At 43.0% G+C, this 19,881-nt stretch overlaps 1 protein-coding gene, 1 long non-coding RNA gene and 1 pseudogene across 5 annotated transcripts; 2 read left to right on the forward strand and 1 right to left on the reverse strand.

Annotated features, from left to right (window-relative positions):
- LOC134380184 (GATA zinc finger domain-containing protein 1-like) overlaps positions 1-19,881 on the forward strand; it is an 87,976-nt pseudogene that overhangs the window by 17,708 nt on the left and 50,387 nt on the right.
- Positions 135-9,195, forward strand: LOC134380435 (uncharacterized). 4 transcript variants are annotated; one of them, XR_010023870.1, is made up of 4 exons: positions 135-320; positions 5,519-5,629; positions 6,429-6,476; positions 7,147-9,195. It is a non-coding gene; the product is annotated as an uncharacterized LOC134380435 (long non-coding RNA). The 4 variants fall into 4 exon arrangements; XR_010023872.1 differs by lacking the exon at positions 5,519-5,629 and adding an exon at positions 2,189-2,439 and having other exon boundaries at positions 135-316; XR_010023869.1 differs by lacking the exon at positions 5,519-5,629.
- LOC134380434 (GATA zinc finger domain-containing protein 1) lies at positions 4,934-16,039 on the reverse strand. Its single transcript, XM_063100319.1, has 5 exons — positions 15,559-16,039; positions 14,570-14,695; positions 12,925-12,984; positions 7,391-7,574; positions 4,934-5,153 (listed from the first exon to the last, which is right to left on the reverse strand). Exons 1-5 carry the CDS (start codon positions 15,808-15,810, stop codon positions 4,963-4,965), a joined length of 813 nt encoding a protein of 270 aa, XP_062956389.1. The 5' UTR covers positions 15,811-16,039; the 3' UTR covers positions 4,934-4,962.

Raw genomic sequence — 19,881 nt, forward strand, 5'->3', positions numbered from 1 at the left:
GATGGACAGAGCCGGCCATCTTTCCTGCAGGCGAGGATTCGACGAACGAGGTGCCCCCCCCCCCCCCCAGCGGCTCGGCGGAGAGGCTCAGAGCGTGACAGAAGCGTGCTTGTCTCTCCCAACAGGCTCTCAGCAAGATCAGTCCTGGGGACAGGGGGCGGCCCCTCGGGGGGCGGGGCCGGTCGATCTGCTCTGGCTCCGACGCCCTAGGCCTGCCCGGGCAGGGGTCTGCCTGCGCCTAGTGTTACAGCTGTACCTCCCGCAGTTTGCGCCGGGCCCCTGGATGGCAGCCTGTAAAAATACCACCTAAAGAAAAGTTCGTGAGTTCAAATGTATATGTTATATCAAAATTCTTACATGTTGAATAAGATTTCTAGTTGCTTTAGGTAAATAAGAATATTGCAGTTCTTTTGCGAGAAGAACAAAGAAGTCTTTTTGTTGTGTTAAAATATATATAATGAAATATTCCATTTGAGCCATTTTTAAGTGTACAATTCAGTTGCATTAATTACATTCATAATGTTGTGCAACCATCACTATTTGCAATACTTTTTCATCACCCCAAGCAGAAACTCCGTATCCATTACACAATAACTCATCATCTCCTTCTCCCCCCAAACCCTCCTAACCCCTAATCTATATTGTCTTTTTAAGTTTGCTTTTTTTTTTTTTTTTGTCGTTTTTTTTCGTGACCGGCACTCAGCCAGTGAGTGCACTGGTCAGTCCTATATAGGATCCGAACCCGCGGCGGGAGCGTCGCCGCGCTGCCAGCGCAGCACTCTACCAAGTGCGCCACGCTTATTCTACGTATTTGATATATGGGGAATCATACAATATCTGTCTTATGTATCTGACTTCACTTACCATGTTTCAAGTTCATCCATGGTGCAGCATGTATCAAAACTGTATTCCTTTTTGTATATGAATAATATTATATTGTATTTATATTTCACCTTTTCTTTATCCATTCACCTTTTGATAGACACTTGGGTTGTTTCCACCTTTTTACCTACTTTGAATAATGCTGCAGTTAGCATCGGCATACAAGTATCTGTTTACATCCCTCTTTTTAATTCTTTTCATCCTGGAAAAGCTTGTCACACCCAAGAACACACCAAATAGTTTGGGATAATTTTTTAAGATACTCATGGTTAAGATTCATTTGTGTAAGACAACTATTAAAAGACCATCTTAAAAACATCCTGTTAAAACAATCTTAAAAACAATTTAGTACTAATCCAGAACATAATAATTTCAAATTTATTTATCTGCAATAGAACGTGAAGTTTAAGCCGTAGTTAGTATGAACTAGTATTAACTATCAACAAATTTTAGTTAACAGTATCTAATATGGACCCTTCACTAAGCATCTCCCATAAGCAAGGACCTGGGTTAGGTGCCATGGGAGTTGCAAGGATTACTATAAAACACACATCCCCCTGCCCTCTGGGGAACACGGGTGGGAATGGGAAGGATAGAAGTAGAAAGTTAAAGCAGTGACAGAATAGGACAGAGATTGATGTCAAGGAGCCATGGAAATCTGGAAAGGTCTCACAGAGAGAATTTGAGGTCCTGAAGAAAGACCTTTGGTAGAGTTGGAGGGAACAGTATGAGCAAGGGCTCAGAGCCAGGAAAATGAGGAGGATGTACAGGGGGAAATACGTCAGCAGTAGTGAGAAGGGGGAGACAAAGTCTGGGCACACAGAGCAGGAAAGAATCAGGGCAGGACTCAGATCACAGGAGGAATCGACCCTATGAGCCTTTGCCTTTGTAGAAGAGGAAAGTGAAAATTCTATCTTTATTTTAAAAGATTCTAAACAAGTATCAACCAATTTATTTATTTGAATCATAATTGATTACACATATTTTGTGGGTTCAACGTTGATGTATGTTGATCAAATCAATATTATTAGCATACACATTATTACAAATCATACTTATTCTTTATGCCCCTCATCCAATCTCTCCTCACACCGCTCTCCCTCCCCCCCTCACTTCTGATAACACCCGACTTTTCTCCTTCTGAAAGAGTAATAGTTACTCTGTTGATTCGTTGCCTAGATGATCTGGCTAATGCTGAGAGAAGTATGTTCAGGTCCCCCACTATTATCCTGGCATAAATGCCTCTTCTGTCACTCTGGAATGGGCTTTGTAGAGACAGACATCCTCTTTTCTTTGGTCTCCACAGGTGACTCTCCTTGTGTCAATGCCCTCGAGTGGCTGTAGGGCCATCTGCATGGTGGTTGTGGGGTCTAGCTGCTTTCGTAGCAGCTGTGGCTATTCTGCTGGCTGTAGTGGGCCACCCACATGGAAGTGGTGTTTGTGGCGTGATTCTTCTCTGGTTGAGGAGGAGGGGTCAGTCTCCGGCTCCATACCTCATGACCCCCGAGGGGCCCCGTGGCAGAGTGGTGTACTTATCAACCAATTTATAAACAAATGGTCAGTATATAAACTGTTTTCTTAAAATGTTCTCCTTTTGAAGATATCCAAATGGCCAACAGACATATGAAAAAATGCTCAACATCCCTCAGCATCCGGGAAATGCAAATCAAAACCACACTGAGATACCATCTAACCCCAGTTAGGATGGCTAAAATCCAAAAGACTATGAACGATAAATGCTGGCGAGGCTGCGGAGAAAAAGGAACTCTCATACATTGTTGGTGGGACTGCAAAATGGTGCAGCCTCTATGGAAAATGGTATGGAGGTTCCTTAAACAATTGCAAATAGATCTACCATACGACCCAGCCATCCCACTGTTGGGAATATACCCAGAGGAATGGAAATCATCAAGTCGAAGGTATACCTGTTCCCCAATGTTCATCGCAGCACTCTTTACAATAGCGAAGAGTTGGAACCAGCCCAAATGCCCATCATCAGATGAGTGGATACGGAAAATGTGGTACATCTACACAATGGAATACTACTCAGCTATAAAAACGAATGAAATACTGCCATTTGCAACAACATGGATGGACCTTGAGAGAATTATATTAAGTGAAACAAGTCAGGCACAGAAAGAGAAATACCACATGTTCTCACTTATTGGTGGGAGCTAAAAATTAATATATAAATTCACACACACACATACACACATACACACACAAACCGGGGGGGGGGGAAGAAGATATAACAACCACAATTATTTGAAGTTGATACAACAAACAAACAGAAAGGACATGGTTGGGGGGGAGGGGGGGAGGGAGAAGGGAGGGAGGTTTTGGTGATGGGGAGCATTAATCAGCTACAATGTATATCGACAAAATAAAATTTAAAAAAAAAAAAAAAAAAAAAAAAAAAAGAATTATTTACCGAACCCAAAAAAAAAAAAAATGTTCTCCTTTTAGTAAATATTTAATGAACACTTACATTAAGTGTTCACTATATCAATCAGCCATTCTTGGATTTTCCTAAAATCTCTTACTAATGACTGTCTACTCCGAATCCTAAGTACAACTGTTTTTTTTATAATACCATTTTTGAGTAGAAGTCACCATTTAAATTGTTTAAATGAAAAAAAATCTAAAATACCTTGTGAAAAATAAATTTTAATTCAAAAGTTTTGAACATCAGCATTTAGAATGTTATTTACAATCAATTATACCATTGCACCTGTGACTAGAGATGACTATGTACGTGGAGCTATCTACAGTTGCTTCTTTCCTACACATAAACTGTAACTGTAGAAAAGGGGTAAGAGTTAAAGCTGCTACAGCTCAAAATCATTATGATCAAATTAGATGCTGACTAATTTTCCTGGGGTTGAAAGATGCTGGGTAAATCAGGACAGAAGAGGAAGCAAGTGTGTGCCCCTCCCCCACCACCCGTTTTTACGTTGTTGCTCCCTCACTTACCTGACCTGTGCCTGAAGTAAGACCTGCACCTGAATTCTGGACAGTTTCGTATACAACAGGCCTTCCCGGTCCAAGACATGGTTTTAGGCCTGTTGTTATGAGTCCACAGCAGATGGTGTAACTTTGGGGTTGACTTGTTTGAGAGATCAACACTAGTGACCTACTAAGCACTTTGATGAGTGCCCAAATGCTGTTCTAATGGTAGTCAAGAAACTATCTCATGGGATGCCTGGCCAGTACAGGTTTCCTGTGTGGCTTTAGTAAAGCTGACTGTCTGCATTGTAAAACCTATGGTTTGATTGGAAGACTCGTTCTGATTGAGAAACAGTGAAGAGCAATTCCATTAAGATCAAATGAATGATTCTGAATGCCTGTTTGCTTACAGAAGAATTAGAAAAAAGTTTTTAAAAGCCTGGGCTATTAACATCATCCACCAATCACTTTCCTTACAGTTAAAGCAGCCACAAGTTTGTCATAGCATTTTCCAGATAAGAAAATTAAGTCTTCTGTGGCTTTAAATACTATTGGTCATAGCTACATTTTATTTAATTAAGCCCTTGGTCAGAAATCCAAACCTTAATTAATATTTTGTTCTTATAGAAAAATACAATCCATTTTATGAGATTCTAGAGATAAATTAGGTAGAAAAATAGACAACACCTGTTCTAATGGACCCCCTGGAAATTACAACCCCTGCCTGGGAAGATACACATACAGAATATAACATTTAACTTCAAAATATATTTCGTTCTTTTCTATCCTTTTTAATTTTCTAAGTGATTAATAATTAATGAACTAATGATTATTACTGGGTATTAGGGAAAAACCTTTTTTTGTTGTTTTTTTGACCAGTAAGGGGATCACAACCCTCGGCATGGTGTCCGCACCACACTCAGCCAGTTGAACACACTGGCCATCCCTATATAGGATCCGAACCCGCAGCCTCGGCGCTCCCAGCGCCGCACCCTCCCGAGTGAGCCATGGGGCCAGCCCGGGAAAAACCTTTTTAGTCATTTTTCCATGTAAGAATTTCATTAAAGAAATACGTGGCATATCTTATAGTAGTATGAGTACCAGATAACTGGAAATCCAGTTTTAATTTTTCAACTACAAATGGTTGGCAACCGTTTCCTTAATAGTTATTGCAGGAGTAGGTCCAACATGAGTCCATATGTAGCCCTTCTCTGGTCTGGTGGGAACTGTGGGAAATGGTGATGACCGCGACTTGAAATACTCAGAAGGTGCGTGACAGACAAATTCCAAGTATTCCATCTTCCTTGGAAGGTCTTCCTCTGGCCCTAGAAGGTAGCCAATGGAAAGGTTAAATACATTTTTGAACATACATGTCAGTTTCACAAAATGTTAAAATTTCTAGACTGTAGGAGGGAACCACCTCAAAACATGCATTACTCTGCCACTGATATAGAGTTTATTACATGCCCACACTGTTCTAAGCACTCTCTATATAGCAATACTCTGAATCCCCACAACAAGCCCCTGAGGTAGGTACTATTATTGTTCCATTTTACATATGAGGAAAGTGAGGCAAGAGAGATTAAAGAACTTGCCAAAGTGCCACAGCTGGTAAGTGGCAGGGCTGTGAACCCCGATATCTGGCTCCAAAGTTAGTGCTCTGACCCCCACACTGTGCTGCCTCCTCCAGCACATGGCTGCACACTGGAATCTGGGGATCAGGAAGAGGAGGTGGGAGAGGAGCCCTGGAGGTGATTCTGACACATCATTGCCTCTGCTGGGACCCTGGCCCATAGACAAGGTAAATGAACAACCACTCTTTTGCGTACTGTTGAGCTAGAGCTAGGGTCTGGAGGTAGAACATGTTTACTCTGCTGGCAGCTTCTCGGTTTCAGTTTTTCTTTGGATTTTGCTGTAGCAGTTGAGTTTCTGAGTTTCTCCTTTGTACTGCCTAGCTCCTAGATGTTTGTGTGCTGAATAAAGTCTATTCCTTCTTCAACCAAGGCTCCAAGGGCCGTTTTGTCCGGTTACCTAGCTCATTGACCTGCATGTGAAGGGTTTGTGAATGGGCTCAAGGGGTCTGTGAGCTCCAGACCCTAGCCCTAGCTCGACACGTAGTTATGAACAGAAGACTAAAACTATTTGGTCTTGTGGGAAACTTGACATGTGGGTGAGAATTAACAGTGGTACATTACAGTTTCCCTCAGTATTGGCGGGGGAGGGAGAGATTAGTTCCGGGATCCATCACAGGATATACCAAAATCCATACATGCTCAAGTCCCTTAAATAAAGTGATGTACTATTTGCGTATAACCTATGCAATCCTCCTGTATACTTTGTCATCTCCAGATTACTTATAATACCTAATACAATGTAAATGCTATGTAAATAGCTATTATACTGTATCATTTAGCGATTAACGACAAGAAAAAAAGTTTGTGTGTGTTCGGTACAGATGCAACCATTCATTTTTTTCCCTGTATATTTTCGACCTGTGGTTTGGTTAAATCTGTGGATGAAGAACCCATGGAAATGGAGGGCTGACTGTATTTGTCCCTGGAATACTCTATTTTAAAAACATTTATATGTTTTCTTCTCAGGATGCAAGAGTAATGCAGGCTCATTCCAGAAAGATTTAAAAGTTTGGGGTAAGTTAAAAATTCTGAACACTTGTAAAATTGAAACTTCATGTAGTCTACATCAAGAACTGTTTGTATCACATCTTTTGGCAGCCTTGAAATTCACAAAAGTACAGAGGCTGCCCTTTCAACCATTAACAACAATGTGCTAGAAAAGGTCTGGGATAATGTGTGTTGTGTGTAGAGATACACATTGAGAATTTGTAAGATTTTAGAAATAAGTGGGATAGTTCTTTTAGAAATTATTTTTGAAAAGATTTTTATAAGCAACTTCAATAACATAGGTCCTGAGCAACAAATTGTTTTGGCACAGTTTAACTCAGGATCACTCAGAAAAATCTTATCCATATCATTTTTTAGTAGGTGCGCATTCCTCTAAGTCAAAATTACCATAGCACTCAAATACAGCTATATAAAATATCTCTCCTATTTTCTATAAAGCCCTCTACATTTTTTATATGATGTTCATGCTTTCTTTGTTATGGACTGAATTGTGCCCCCTGCCCCAAATTCATATGTTGAAGCCCTAATCCCTAACGTGATGCTATTTGGAGATGGGACTTTTAGGGAAGTAATTAAGGTTAAATGAAGTCATAAGGGTGGGATCCTAATGTGATAGGACTGGGATCCTTATAAGAGGACACCAGAGAGCTCATTCTCTCTCCATGTGCACACACAGAGAAAAGGCCATGTGAGGACACTACAAGAAAGCAGCCATCTGCAACGTAGGAAAGCCCTCACCAGAAACTGAACCTGACAGCAACTTGATCTTGGACTCCAGCCTCCAGGACTTGGAGAAAATAAATTTCACACACCCAGTCTATGGCATTGTGTCATGGCAATATAAGCAGACTAATACATTTTTCTACATCATACCAGAGCACTAACTAAGTTCAAGAATCTATACCATTTGCCAAACTCACCTATGATATAGGACGCAGGATCAAATTGGTCTCTGGGGCTAGAGAGAGTGGGAATGAGCCATGTCAGTGCTGCACTCTTCTCACAGTACTGGTCCTGAATAAAACCCCTGATCTGAGCATAGTAGGGCTTTCCATCTTGCTCATCAATCACAGAGACAACATCGCCAATTTGGAAATATACTCCCTGGGAAAACAGAAGATAATTCCATATTTAAAATAAAAATAGAACAGCACCTCAGCACTGAACGAAACTTCCTCAATATGAAAACAAATTTTCAAAGTGGTCAATAAAAGTTCTCCAAGATGGTCTAATGTATCAATGTTTAAAAAAAATATATAGGAGAGTTCTGGTCAAGATGGTGAAATAGACGATCCCCAGGGTCAGTCTCTCCCACAAATCAACCAATTTACAACTATAAAAATGTAACAAAGCCAAGCTGGGGCCACTGGAGCTCAGGGGAAGAGGAGGAGAGACCTATGGAGTCCATGATGGTGGGAGAAACCACGACATGAGAGAAAAAAAAAATGCTCGGAGCATTTCATGCTGCTGCCGCTTTAGGACTAGAACTGCTGAGCACAAGGAGCAGGAGCTGGCTTCTGCCACAGCTGTGCCTTTCAGATGGCGTTGCTTGGAGGTGGCAGGAGAGAAGAGGGCCTTGGTGGCCCCCAAGACTGCAAGACTACCAATAGGGTTCCCGTGAACCCATGCAGGAGCAAGGAGCCAGAACAGCTGAAAAAGGGGAGCCATTCAGAGACTGGTGAGTCATCGCAAGTGACTGACGCAGGGCCCGTCCCATGGGAAGTGTTTGGAGCACGGGTAGTAGGGGAGACAGGTCCACCGGGAGAACACTGGGACACAGCAAAGACAGCCGATCGCCCCCCAATCAGCACAGGAACACTCAGAGGAGACTGGTCGGGAATGCAGAATTGCATGGGGTGCAGTTTAATTAACAGATTCAGGCCCAGATCACAGTTTCTACACAACCCAGGTGCACCTGGTCTCAGGAGAGCTGGAAGTACATATAAGGTCCACCATTAATCCCTGAGCTGCACAAAAAGTCTTCCCTAGGGAAACAGCAGCAAAGCAGCAATTTAGCTCAACCACACAGCTCAAGTACTGGTTCCCACAGAAAGTTCCCCCATTTTAGAAGTAAGCAAAGGACAAAAAATTATTTCTGGCCCAGACACACCACCAGTGCCTGGGGCCACCAGGGGACCAGAGGCTTGAAGCCAGAGACCGGACCCCCCACCCACATCCAGGAACAACACCAGCGCCTTGGGACCCACCTGAGGACCCAGTGCATGGAGCCAGGGACCGGACCCTTACCCCACAACCAGGCACACTATCAGCACCAAGGAGCATGCCAATAACATCACCTCGATGTGGGTGGCCCACCACAGCCACCACAGTAACCACAGCTGCCATGAAAGTGGCTAGACGCTACAACCACTACGCAGATGGTCCAGCAGCCACTAGAGTGCATTGACACAAGGAGAGTCACCAGTAGAGACCAAAGAAAAGAAGAGGATATTTTTCTCCACAAGCCCATTCCAGAGTGACAGAAGAAGCATCTGCTCTATGATAATATGGGGGACCTGAACACACCTTTCAGCATTGGACAGATCATCTAGGCAACAGATCAACAGAGTAACCATTACTCTTTCAGATGGAGAGAAGAAATCTAGGGTTATCAGGGGAGGGAGGGGGGATAGAGAGAGATCGGACAGGGGGCATAAAGAATAAGTACAATTTATAACTATATACATACTAGTAATATTGATTTGATCAACATATGTCAACACTGAATCCCAAAAATATGTATAATCAATTATGATTCGATTTTTTAAAAATTAAATAAATAATAATATACACACAGGTGTGAGCACATGTATGATAATTTGCATCTGGAGAAAACATTTGCTCACAAACAATTTTATATCACAACAGTATTATCCCTACTTTTTTCTAAAAAACATTATTTTTTCAGAATAGTTTTAGGTTTACAACAAAATAAAGCAGAAGGTACACAGATTGTCCATATATCCCCTGCCTTGGCACATGCACAGCCTCCCCCATTATCCATATCCCCCACCAGAGTGGTACACTTCTCATAACTGATGAAACTACATTGACACATCATTATCAACCAAAGCATTGTTTACATTAGGGTTCACTCTTGATGCTATACATTCTATCGATTTGGGTAAACGTATAATGACATGTATCCACCATTATAGTATCATACCGAATAGTTTCACTGTCCTAAAAATCTTCTGTGCTCCATACTATCCCTGATATTTTGACCAGAGTTACTAAGCTGCAGACTTGCTGAAAGCCATACAAGGCAGAGACTGCAGATGAAGCTCCTAAACCAGCTCAGGGGTCTTTCTCTGTACTGCCCTAAAAATCACTGCTTATCTGGTGAGAATACATTCTACACATCTCCCTCCCCAAACATCCATTCAAAGAAAATAAGGGCTGGCTGGTTAGCTCAGTTGGTTAGGGCACAGTGTTATAACACCAAGGTCATCGGTTCACATCACCATACTGGCCAGCCACAAAGAAAATAAAAAAGAAAAGAAAAGAAAATAGATACCATAAATTCAAACCAAAACAAATGACAGAAACTCTTCTGAGTACAGTCAGTCTTCAGGATATGTTTACTCTCCATTTACGATATATTTCACAAACTCACTGCAGCCTGCCTCTTCTGCTCCTCGTTCAGTTTCATATCCTCCCAAGATAAAATAACTGGTATTTCTGGTATTCAAAGCTTTGTATCTCATTTATTTCTTGCTCCACCTTACACCCAACTAATGCGTATATGTCCTGTGTTAAACCCCGCTATGCTTCTGCTATCCTTCCCATGTCTTCTTCCCTGGGTCTTAAACTGGAAATAATCTCTCTTTTGAACACCCAAAATGGCTGCTCCAAATCTTTATGACACTTGACACTTCTTTAGGTGGATGCAGTTCTCAGTAGGCCACACTGTCCTTGACTGCACAAATGAAGTGTTCTTCCTTTGAAACAGGGCCTTGGCAAGCAGGTAAAGCCACTGGGGTGTGTACCTCAACCATAAAAACAATTCGGAAGAAACATTTCCAGTAACTGAGCTGCAACATGAGTGCCTGGTAGGCCAGGAGTTTCTCCTGGTGGACCCCTTGTCCATGTGTCTGAAGGAATCTGTTGCCCCTGGGTCACTATGGATGGGTATCGTCAGTGCAGGCCATGGTCTGCTACTTGCTAGTTCACACCCATCATCAGCTAGTCCTTCCTCCCAGCCACTACTCCAAAGTTCTAACTACTGATCATATAGTTTGCATTTAGTTTGGTTTGTCCAAATGTATAATCATTATTCTGAAATTATAAATGATTACACATACTTATTTGTCATAGGCACTAAATTTATGCTGAATAAATATTAATCCAAAATATGTAATGTCTAATTGAAAGATTTTAATGGCAAAGCAGCGCCTGGCACATGGCAGTGTTTATTAATATGTCTTGTGTTGTGCACATACATACCATACAACACCAAGCAGCACTAAGACACTTGATCTAAGTAGTGCCCTCATTTGCTGGGAGGTTTCAAGGTTTCTGGCAGAGAGAAAGGGGGTCTATACAACACAGTGAAGAGGACTGGATTAGGAGTCACCAGACCCAAGTTCAAGGAGCTGTTCTGCCACTGCAGGCTCCACAGAGGTCACTTAACCATTCTGTATCTTGAGTGCCCACACCCTTGGCCATCATCCCCAGGGACTCCCACTCAGCTCCCTCCACCTTGCCTCATTTGGGCTCAGTTCAGCATCTAACACGGACCGCTTGAACTCACTCACCCCGATGCTGGCTGCCAGCAGCACTGCTGTGACATCCTCCCCAGTGCTGGCTGTTGGCAACATTACTTGAATATTTTGTTGCATCTTATCCTTACTATTACATGGGGAACAGAAAACAATATGAAAGTACTGATACTTGCCATAACAGGTCCCACGGGCCTTTCCATTGACACAAACATGGAAATCATTAGTACACTAAGTCCTTAGCTCAACCATGTGCTTCTGGACTTAATCTGTAAACTGTATATTCAGCTGGGAAGATAATGCACAAATGTGAAGATGTGATGATGATAATTTCTACTATTCACTGAGTGCTTACTCTGCTAAATGCTTTCCATACTTGATCTCACTTGACCCAAGGAGGTAGTTACTAGTTCCAATCCCTGTTTTACAGATGAAGAAGCATTAGACAGGTTGTCCCCAGCCCAGTCACACAGCCACTTGCTAAAGTGGTGGAGCCAGGATCTCAGCTCTAGGCTTAGGCTCTGCCATGGGACTGCCTCATTCCATGACTTTTCAGCTATGGGATCTTGGACAAATTACTTAACCTCTCTGTCCCTCAGTGTCCTCATCCATAACATGGGGATAACAGTACCAGTCTCATAGAGTGGATTCAATGAAAGAAAACATATAAAATGCTGATCTCAGAGCCAGACACATAGCAAACGCATACTAAACTTTAGCAATTTTATTTATTATTAACAAGTATGAAATCCTGGAAATAGAAGAGATGTTTGTCTCTGTACAGACTGTTTTTGACTATACAAATTGTGGGCTAACAAGGAAACTACACTCAAGTCTGGCTGGTTAGCTCAGTTAGAGTGCAGTGGCGGTAAAACCAACATCAAGGGTGCAGATTCCCATACCAGCCAGCCGCCAAAAAAAAAAAAAAGTACACTCAAAGGGCATAATCACTTGTGTTTCCCTTTGTCTGGTCCATTTGGGTCAGGTATAAACCACTAACTCACATCACTGGTCCCTAAGTGACATTCAGACCCCAAACACCAAACAGCTTTTAATGGTTGCTACCAGTGTCAGGCCTACCAGGCCTTGGAGACCTTTTCTATGTTCCAACTCCTTTCCTGAGGCTCCTGGGTAAAAACTTATGATATTTCACTTCTGTCACTAAAGAATCAAAAGTCCTTAGGCTTTGGCCCTAGGAAACCTGACCTTATCAAAACTTACTCTTATCAAAACATGTTGGACTCTCTCTTATCATGGACTTCTAGGAGGTATTAATTCCAACTACTGCTCTTATTCCTCTCCCCTCTGCTTAAAGGCATTTTAGAATTTCTGATCCCACTCCACCCACTCGACACCACAGTCTACACCCTCTACTACCCAAAATCCTGCCTCTGTCCTTCTCACCTTTCAATATCATCCCATTGACTAGAAAAGCCTGCTCTTTCATGGTTCCACACTATACATTAGCATTTTAAGAACATTTCCCACAAACTTCCTTAAAAAAATATTAAAGACCCTCATATCATATTTCCATAGGCAACTTCCCCTCCTACCTCAGCTCCAGATGAGATGTTTTATAACAGCTACCTATGGGAGAAAATAGGTTCCAAGGGAACAAAAAGCATAATCATACCTTACACAGAGTAGCAGACTTAGACTGTAGACTAAGCCAACATTTTAGTAGCATATTACACAACAGGCAACTCTTCTTTCATAACTTTACAGAAGCTTACCTTATAGAAGATTGATTCTGCAGTGACTATGGTGGAAACTGACTCAGGAGCTTTGATGGGCTATGAAAAAACCAGAGTAAAATCATGAGCACATTCATAGTATGTGTGTGTAATGTGTACAGGCATTTTTCCAGCTACATGTAAGAGTTCTGTAATTTGAGATATACTAAAATGTGTTGTGTGGTGAAAAGAACTGCAATGAAAAGATAAATGATTTTCGGAATGTTGTGAAGCACAGTCTGAATACAGCCACTGCTATTTCTGCTATTGTTAGCTTAAAAGTTGCTGAGAAACAAAGGACAAGCTTCTGATTGTGCTGCTGAGACCTAACACAAACCCTTCTCAGAGCTTCATTACACATTAACATTCCACTTATTAAAATATAGTGGCTCTAATAGCCTGAGAATGACAGAAGGGAAGTGATAAAAAATGTGTAGGTGAATACAACGTGAAAAAGTGTCTCCTTGAAGACATTTTCTGTCTCAGCTATGGAACTAGCCAGGACACTCAATGTCGTTAATTTTCTAGCAAGTCTGAACTAAGGCTTTTGAAACTTTCTTAGGCGTTCTTAGTAACGTGCCATCTTCCAACCATCATTGAAATCCCTTATGTTGTAGTACACGCTTTTATGGCACAACACAGAAACCAGGCTCCCCTAAATCTGTTTTGGTACCATCCTTGAAGGAAGGGGTTGCAGAGAAATTGATAATGAAATAATTGCAGAGAACACAGTCCATCATACTTAGGGAAAAAAATGTGTATAAGTGATATAAATACAGACGAATGAATATTTACTTAATGTGTAATGTCTCACTTTAAGAATATTTAATTATACAAATCTTAAGTAAATTAGGAGCAATACTCTCAATAAGAAAAGAATCTGCAATCTGCACAAGAATCTACCGCAGGGCAACTCTGTGTTTTATAAATGAATATGCCCAATTTCAGAAATGCCTCTTCTGATAAGTGAAGCATCCCTGTTATGAAAGGAATACCATACTGAGGTTTACATAGTCTCTAATGCACCTTCTGTTGTGTTCAACCTGTATTCTCTTGCGTTTACAAAAATAGAACTTACTTTATCAAAAATTGTCTTTCAACTACTGCCAGCCCCAGACTCTCAACAGTCTCTTTCTTTTCTTATAGCAGAAGAGGAGATAATGAAGGTTCAGAAAAATTTTTTGCTCATATTCAACAAATCCATCATAATAAGTCAGTGAGATACATTTTCTGGTGCTATAAACAAACGAAATGGAAATGATGAATTCCAGTATTACTGTTCACTTAGCTCTTTCAAAAATGAAAAAGTTTTCCTAGTGTACCTGGCCATAACAACAACCATCTCCCCTCTTCCTTTGCATAAAGAACCTGATAAAATGAGTTCAAGGTTGATTTTTCTTTTAGGCTATTTTATTAATTTCCAGAGGAAAATATGGCATATTATATATGTATATTCATATACATATAGAATATATATATAAGAATATACATATAGAGCATACTCTATATGTATATTCTAATATTATGGCAGAAAGGCTCCTAAGAGCTAACAGTTCAAGTTCAATGGTGAGAAATGAAAGAAAGGGCAGGACACACTACAAAAACAATGTCATTACAGTAAAGACACTGTCCACAATCACCTTACATTTTTTAATTTAAAAATATGTCTTCTCCCTTTTCCTTTAGTGGAAACTTTCTTTTCAGCAGCTGGAGCAGATTTGTATTTAGTGTTTCTGAGCCGAGCAGACCTCCTGTGAATTTCCTGCTTACTCTGTCACATAAACAATTAAAGAACAAAAAGAGAAAGAAAAACTGTAAAAAGGTTGCTGTCCCAATACAACCACCTTACAAGGATCCCAGAGTATGCACTTTATTTTTCGTCTACACGTAGACAATTGAATTGGGGCCAGAGTATGCACTCTATAAGGACATTCAAACATTAGGTAAGAGTGCGCCTTTTCTTTTCTTTTGAAGCTGGGTAACTCAGACTGACTAAAACACGGAGGGTCCTGGAAAGGGTCTCCGGAGACTGGAAAAGGTGTGAGCTGCTTACAACAGGTCAGGGGGCAGCCGTAGGAGTAGGGCTAGGCCAAGGCAAGCACTGTTCAGTTGTGTTCATACTAGAGAAAAACCCTTAACGTAACTCTCCAAGGCCAGAGAACGGGTTAGGTTACCGCCCCTCCTACAACGGAATGAATACCTGCGCTGCCACTTAAAATAACGGCATCGTAATCTTACTAACATAATGACAAAATAACCTTTATAAACACGGAAAGAGGTCCAGGGCCTACAACATTTGGGGCCTGGCCCTGTTACGAGTGCGTATACATAGAGCGTATATCGAGATGTCCGGCTGCTACCCCAAATATTATTACAATGGGGGAATTTCTGAAGCGCTTTTAGTTTTCCGGCTTCTTCATACTTTCGATGTTCACAATAGGAAGAAGCGCTCAGGGATGAACCACAGCAACGGAGATCGTCCCATCGGGAGGAGGGGAGGCGGCGTCCCGGCCCAGCAGGGGCACGGCGACCCGGGAAGGCTCGCGCCCGCCCGCCCCACGCCGGTCCCGCCCGGCCTGTCCCCGCCTCGCGCCCGGTCGGCCTCCGCCGGCGGGAGGGGCCGGACGAGCTCACCTGCTTGCCGCCCCCACCCCCGTTGCTCTGCGGAGGGGCGGCCGAGGTGCTGGCGAAGGTCGCCGCGCCGAAGCCGCCACCGCCGCTGCTGCCCCCCGTCCCGCCGGCCGCCCCCGAGCCGGCGCTCCCGCCGCCCGCGCCGCCCCGGCCGGTGCAGTGGTGGCAGAGGATCTCCCCCTGCGGGCCCTTCTTCCACATGGAGGACGAAGTGGTCTTGCAGACGCTGCAGGTGGGCTTCAGGCCCAGCGGCATGGTGGCCGGCCAGGGCGGCCCCCGCGGGCGCAGCGATACGGGAATGGCGGCCGCCTGCGCCGGCCGCCCTCTGGTCGGCCCGTCACTCCCAGAGACAGGAAGAGCGGCGAGGGCGAGGACGCCGAGCTGTCCGCGCAGGGAGCAGGCCGCGGCCGCTGCCCCTGGAGACGGGAAGCGGGTTCCGGCGGTTCCGCACGCAGCGCCAACCCCAGGCGGACGGCGGCGCAGGGAGGCGGGGCCGGGCTGGCCGGGGGCGGGGCCTGGCCTGCGAGGAGAGCCCGGCTGCTGCCGGCGGAGGAGCCTGACCGGAAGTGGCCCCGAGCGATTGCCTGGAGCGCGCTGCAGTTCCGCTTGCTGTGGCTAAGGGGCGCGGTGCTCAAACTTTTGAGTCTCAGGCCTAGAATTGCCGGGTGAAATGCAGGAGGCCCAGTGAAATTTGAACGACTACTTTTTTAGTATGAGTGTATCCCACGCAGTAATGGTTGTTTATCTGAAATTCACATTTATCTGGGCGCCCTGTGTCACACATTGATTACCATTGGGTGATGATGTCATCGTATGTCCCGTACCTCTGGAGAGCATATCAGCGAGAGAGTGAGAGTGGAAAAGACAAATTAGTGGCTCTGGATTGTTGGGAAAGAGTTTCGACCCTGAGGACCCCCTGAAAGGGTCTTGGGACAAGGCAGTCCCAAGATCACACGGATCTAGGACGAGCACATTATGAGAAGCCAGTTCGTTAGTCAGCCTCGCTTGGTAGAGTGGTGGTGACACTCCCCTGTTCATGATTTTGGGTTTTCTAGACTTGGTATCCTTGGAGAGATATGGATGAGTATGTTAACGGGATGGGGAGGAAGAAGAAACATGTGCTATATGCCTATTATGTCAGGAAATCTGGAGCATTTAGTGCTTATGACACCTCTGGAACAAGATACTATCAGAATAGATGCCAGGCAGAGTTAGTTGTTGCCTCCTCTTGTCTGGCTTCCTGAAGTAGCTTCCCCACTAATCAAGTGCTCTTGTAGATGTCATGTGCAGTAGTGGGAACAGATAGTGATGCTGAGAGGAGAACAGTGTTAGAGTGTTTCTGTAGAAGTACAACTGTCACTTTGGCGATGTCCCAGTTTCCGTGCTTTAGGCAACTTGGCTGAGTACAGAAGCAATCCAGCCTGCTAATGAAAAGCAAGGGTTGCACGTGCAACAGTTAACGAAGGGATTTTAAGAATTCCCAACACCTGAAAAGCATGTCATTTCTGATATCTTAGTTTTGATCTGAGGGTTAACGGGCAAGTGTTTGGTATAAAAGAGCAGTATGTGTTTAGAAAAGCATAGTATCGGTTCCCAAAGAGTGCAGATTAGAATCAGAGAGTTTTATCATTCCTGAGATGTGTAAAACTATGTTTCACCATAAAATGTATCAGTGTTTCCGCATTCCCATAGGGCCTAGTTATAACTTTCTTCTGCGTTTCAGCAAGGTAGGCTTTTTTTTTTTTTCTGATTTATACTAGAAAATGTTTTAGAATTGAAAATAAATCTTAATTTGGACATTCGACTTGTTGGGTTCTGTGTTTGAAATTGCTGTTTTAGAATCATAGAGATTGTGCATGTTGGATGCTAAATCTAGGTGGTGTGAACCCAGCCCAGGATGACCAACACCCCTGTGGCCTTTCTTTCCTCCCACTGAATTACTACCTGCAACCTTCCTGTGACCATCCTGGCCCATGCACCTGGTGCTCTGCGTCCTCCTCTGCTAATTTGTGGGCATTGGGGACACAATGAGAGATACTTTACGCACAAGCATGTGCCTAGTCAGGCCTGGCCACCACCCTCACTAGATCTTTGGCTAGCCACAGTGATCAAGAGATGATTCCTGATGCTGTGTCTCTCTCCATTGTTGAAATTCTGAAATATCCACACAACAACAATGAAAAATACAGGAAAGGCAACTTATATGATAGTACTTCGAAAAGTTCATGGAAATAGGGAATTAAAAGATAATACAAATCTTTCCACAGCTTTTTGAAGACCCCTCAATATTATTAAATTTGGATATAGATCCAAGTTTGTTCAAGTCTTTCTAATGTTAAAGATGCCATTTGAGTTGTGATCTTTGAATGTTATTCAAACTGAACATTTCTCCTCCAGATAATTATTATTGTGGGTATTATTAGATTTATTGTTTATAGCTTTGTCTTCTATTAATGCTTATGCTACTCTTCTATTCAAAAAGCTTTGCCTCATTTACAACAAAATGGATGAACCTGGATGACATTATGCTAAGTGAAATGAGCCAGGCATGGAAAGACAACTATTGCATGATCTCACTCGTGCGGAATTCAACGAAGTTGAACTCACAGTAATAGAGACCAGAATGGTGGTTACCAGAGGCTGGGGGGAGAGGATGGGGAGGGAGAAAATGGGGAGCTGTCGATCAAAGGGTACAAAGTTTCAGAGGAATACGTTTTGAAATCTATTTGACAATAGGGTAACTATTGTCAAAAATAATGTATTGCATATTTCAGAATAACTGAGAGTAAATTTCAAAAGTCTCACCTTAAAAAATGATAGGTAAGCTAAGTGATGGATATGTTGATTTCATCATTCCACATTGTATATTAAAACATCACATTGTACCCCATAAATATGTACTATTATGACTTGTCAATTAAAAATACGAGTAATATTAATTTTTAAAATGCTTTGCTTCTCTTTAGCTTAGCTAAGCCAAAAACAAAAACAAAAAAAAGCTTTCCCTATGAATAAAAGAAAACTCCTTCCCTTGGCACCAGGTCCTTTGCCTGCAGACCCCCAACCCCCAGTGCACCTTTCCAGCCTCTTTGCCCTCCATCACATGTGTTCTGTGCTGCCACACCTGGCCACAGTGCCATTCCTTCTATTCGGGCTGTTGCCTCTGTCTGGAATGTCCTTCCCTCTCAGCTCCTCTGTGGGACATCTGCCCAGGGTCACAGACCACCTGAAATGTGACTTCTCAATCCAACTCTCCACCCCACCAAAGGCAGTGAAACAGTATGAGGAAAACACACGCTTTCGTGTTGGACAGGCCTGCGTTTGAATTCCCAGCTTCTCTGCTTTCTTGCTACGGACCTGGGGCAAGTGACTTGGCTTGTCTAGCCTCAGTTTTTCTCATGTGAAAAAGTGGAATGTAGGGCTGAGCCCGTGGCGCACTCGGTAGCGTGCTGCGCTAGCAGCGCGGCGACGCTCCTGCCGCCGCAGGTTCAGATCCTATATAAGGATGAGCGGTGCACTCCCTGGCTGAGCACCGGTCACGGAAAAAAAAAAAAAAAAAAAAAAAAAAAGTGGAATGTAATCTCTTGGTTATGCCTAGAACATGTGGAGGGCACGTCGGACTACTGCTAGCAGGAAAGTGTGTTTATTAGCAGATCACACGTGTGTACAGGATGTGTAAAGCAATTCTGCCATCACTGTGAGTAATATCCTGGGATGAGTTCAAGTGATCTAGTCTGTGGAGGCCACTCAGATGAGCTCCCAGTAGCTCTGGCTTTCTTCATCATCTCCACAGTTCTCTTGGTCGTTTTCCTTTTTCTCTGCCCTCCCCGCTGGATTCATGCTTTATCCAGGAGGGGCTGTGAACATTGCGAGGGGGGAGACACAAACCTTTCTGTTGAATTATTGCATTATTACATTTTTAAAAATCTCTGTACTCTGTAAAACTAGCCAAAAAATAAGAAAGTGGAAGGAGCTAAAGAGAAAAAAACTACATTCTCCAACAAGTACTGTGATACTTATGCTGGAGTGTTGGAAATAATACTGTCAAGTGCATGGAATTTTAAAAACATTATAAATGAGCTACGAAAAAAGAATAACTTTATATTCACAGATTCTTCTCTTCCTTTTGTGCATAAAGAGAAGGCTGTCTTTGACCCGAGTCCTCAGCATAAGTCAGGGGTCATGGAGGAGGCAGAGAAATGAAAAACTGGAGGCCTGATTTACAGCGAAAAGCCAAGTGCATTATTCGGGAAGCATCAACAGTTAGTAGGGAGTGGAACCACCAAGGGCTGCATTGGAGAGAGCTTGGGGACGTTTTCAAAAAAG

Source organism: Cynocephalus volans, chromosome 6 (genome assembly GCF_027409185.1).
Source record: "Cynocephalus volans isolate mCynVol1 chromosome 6, mCynVol1.pri, whole genome shotgun sequence".
In the NCBI taxonomy this organism is placed as follows: Eukaryota; Metazoa; Chordata; class Mammalia; order Dermoptera; family Cynocephalidae; genus Cynocephalus; species Cynocephalus volans.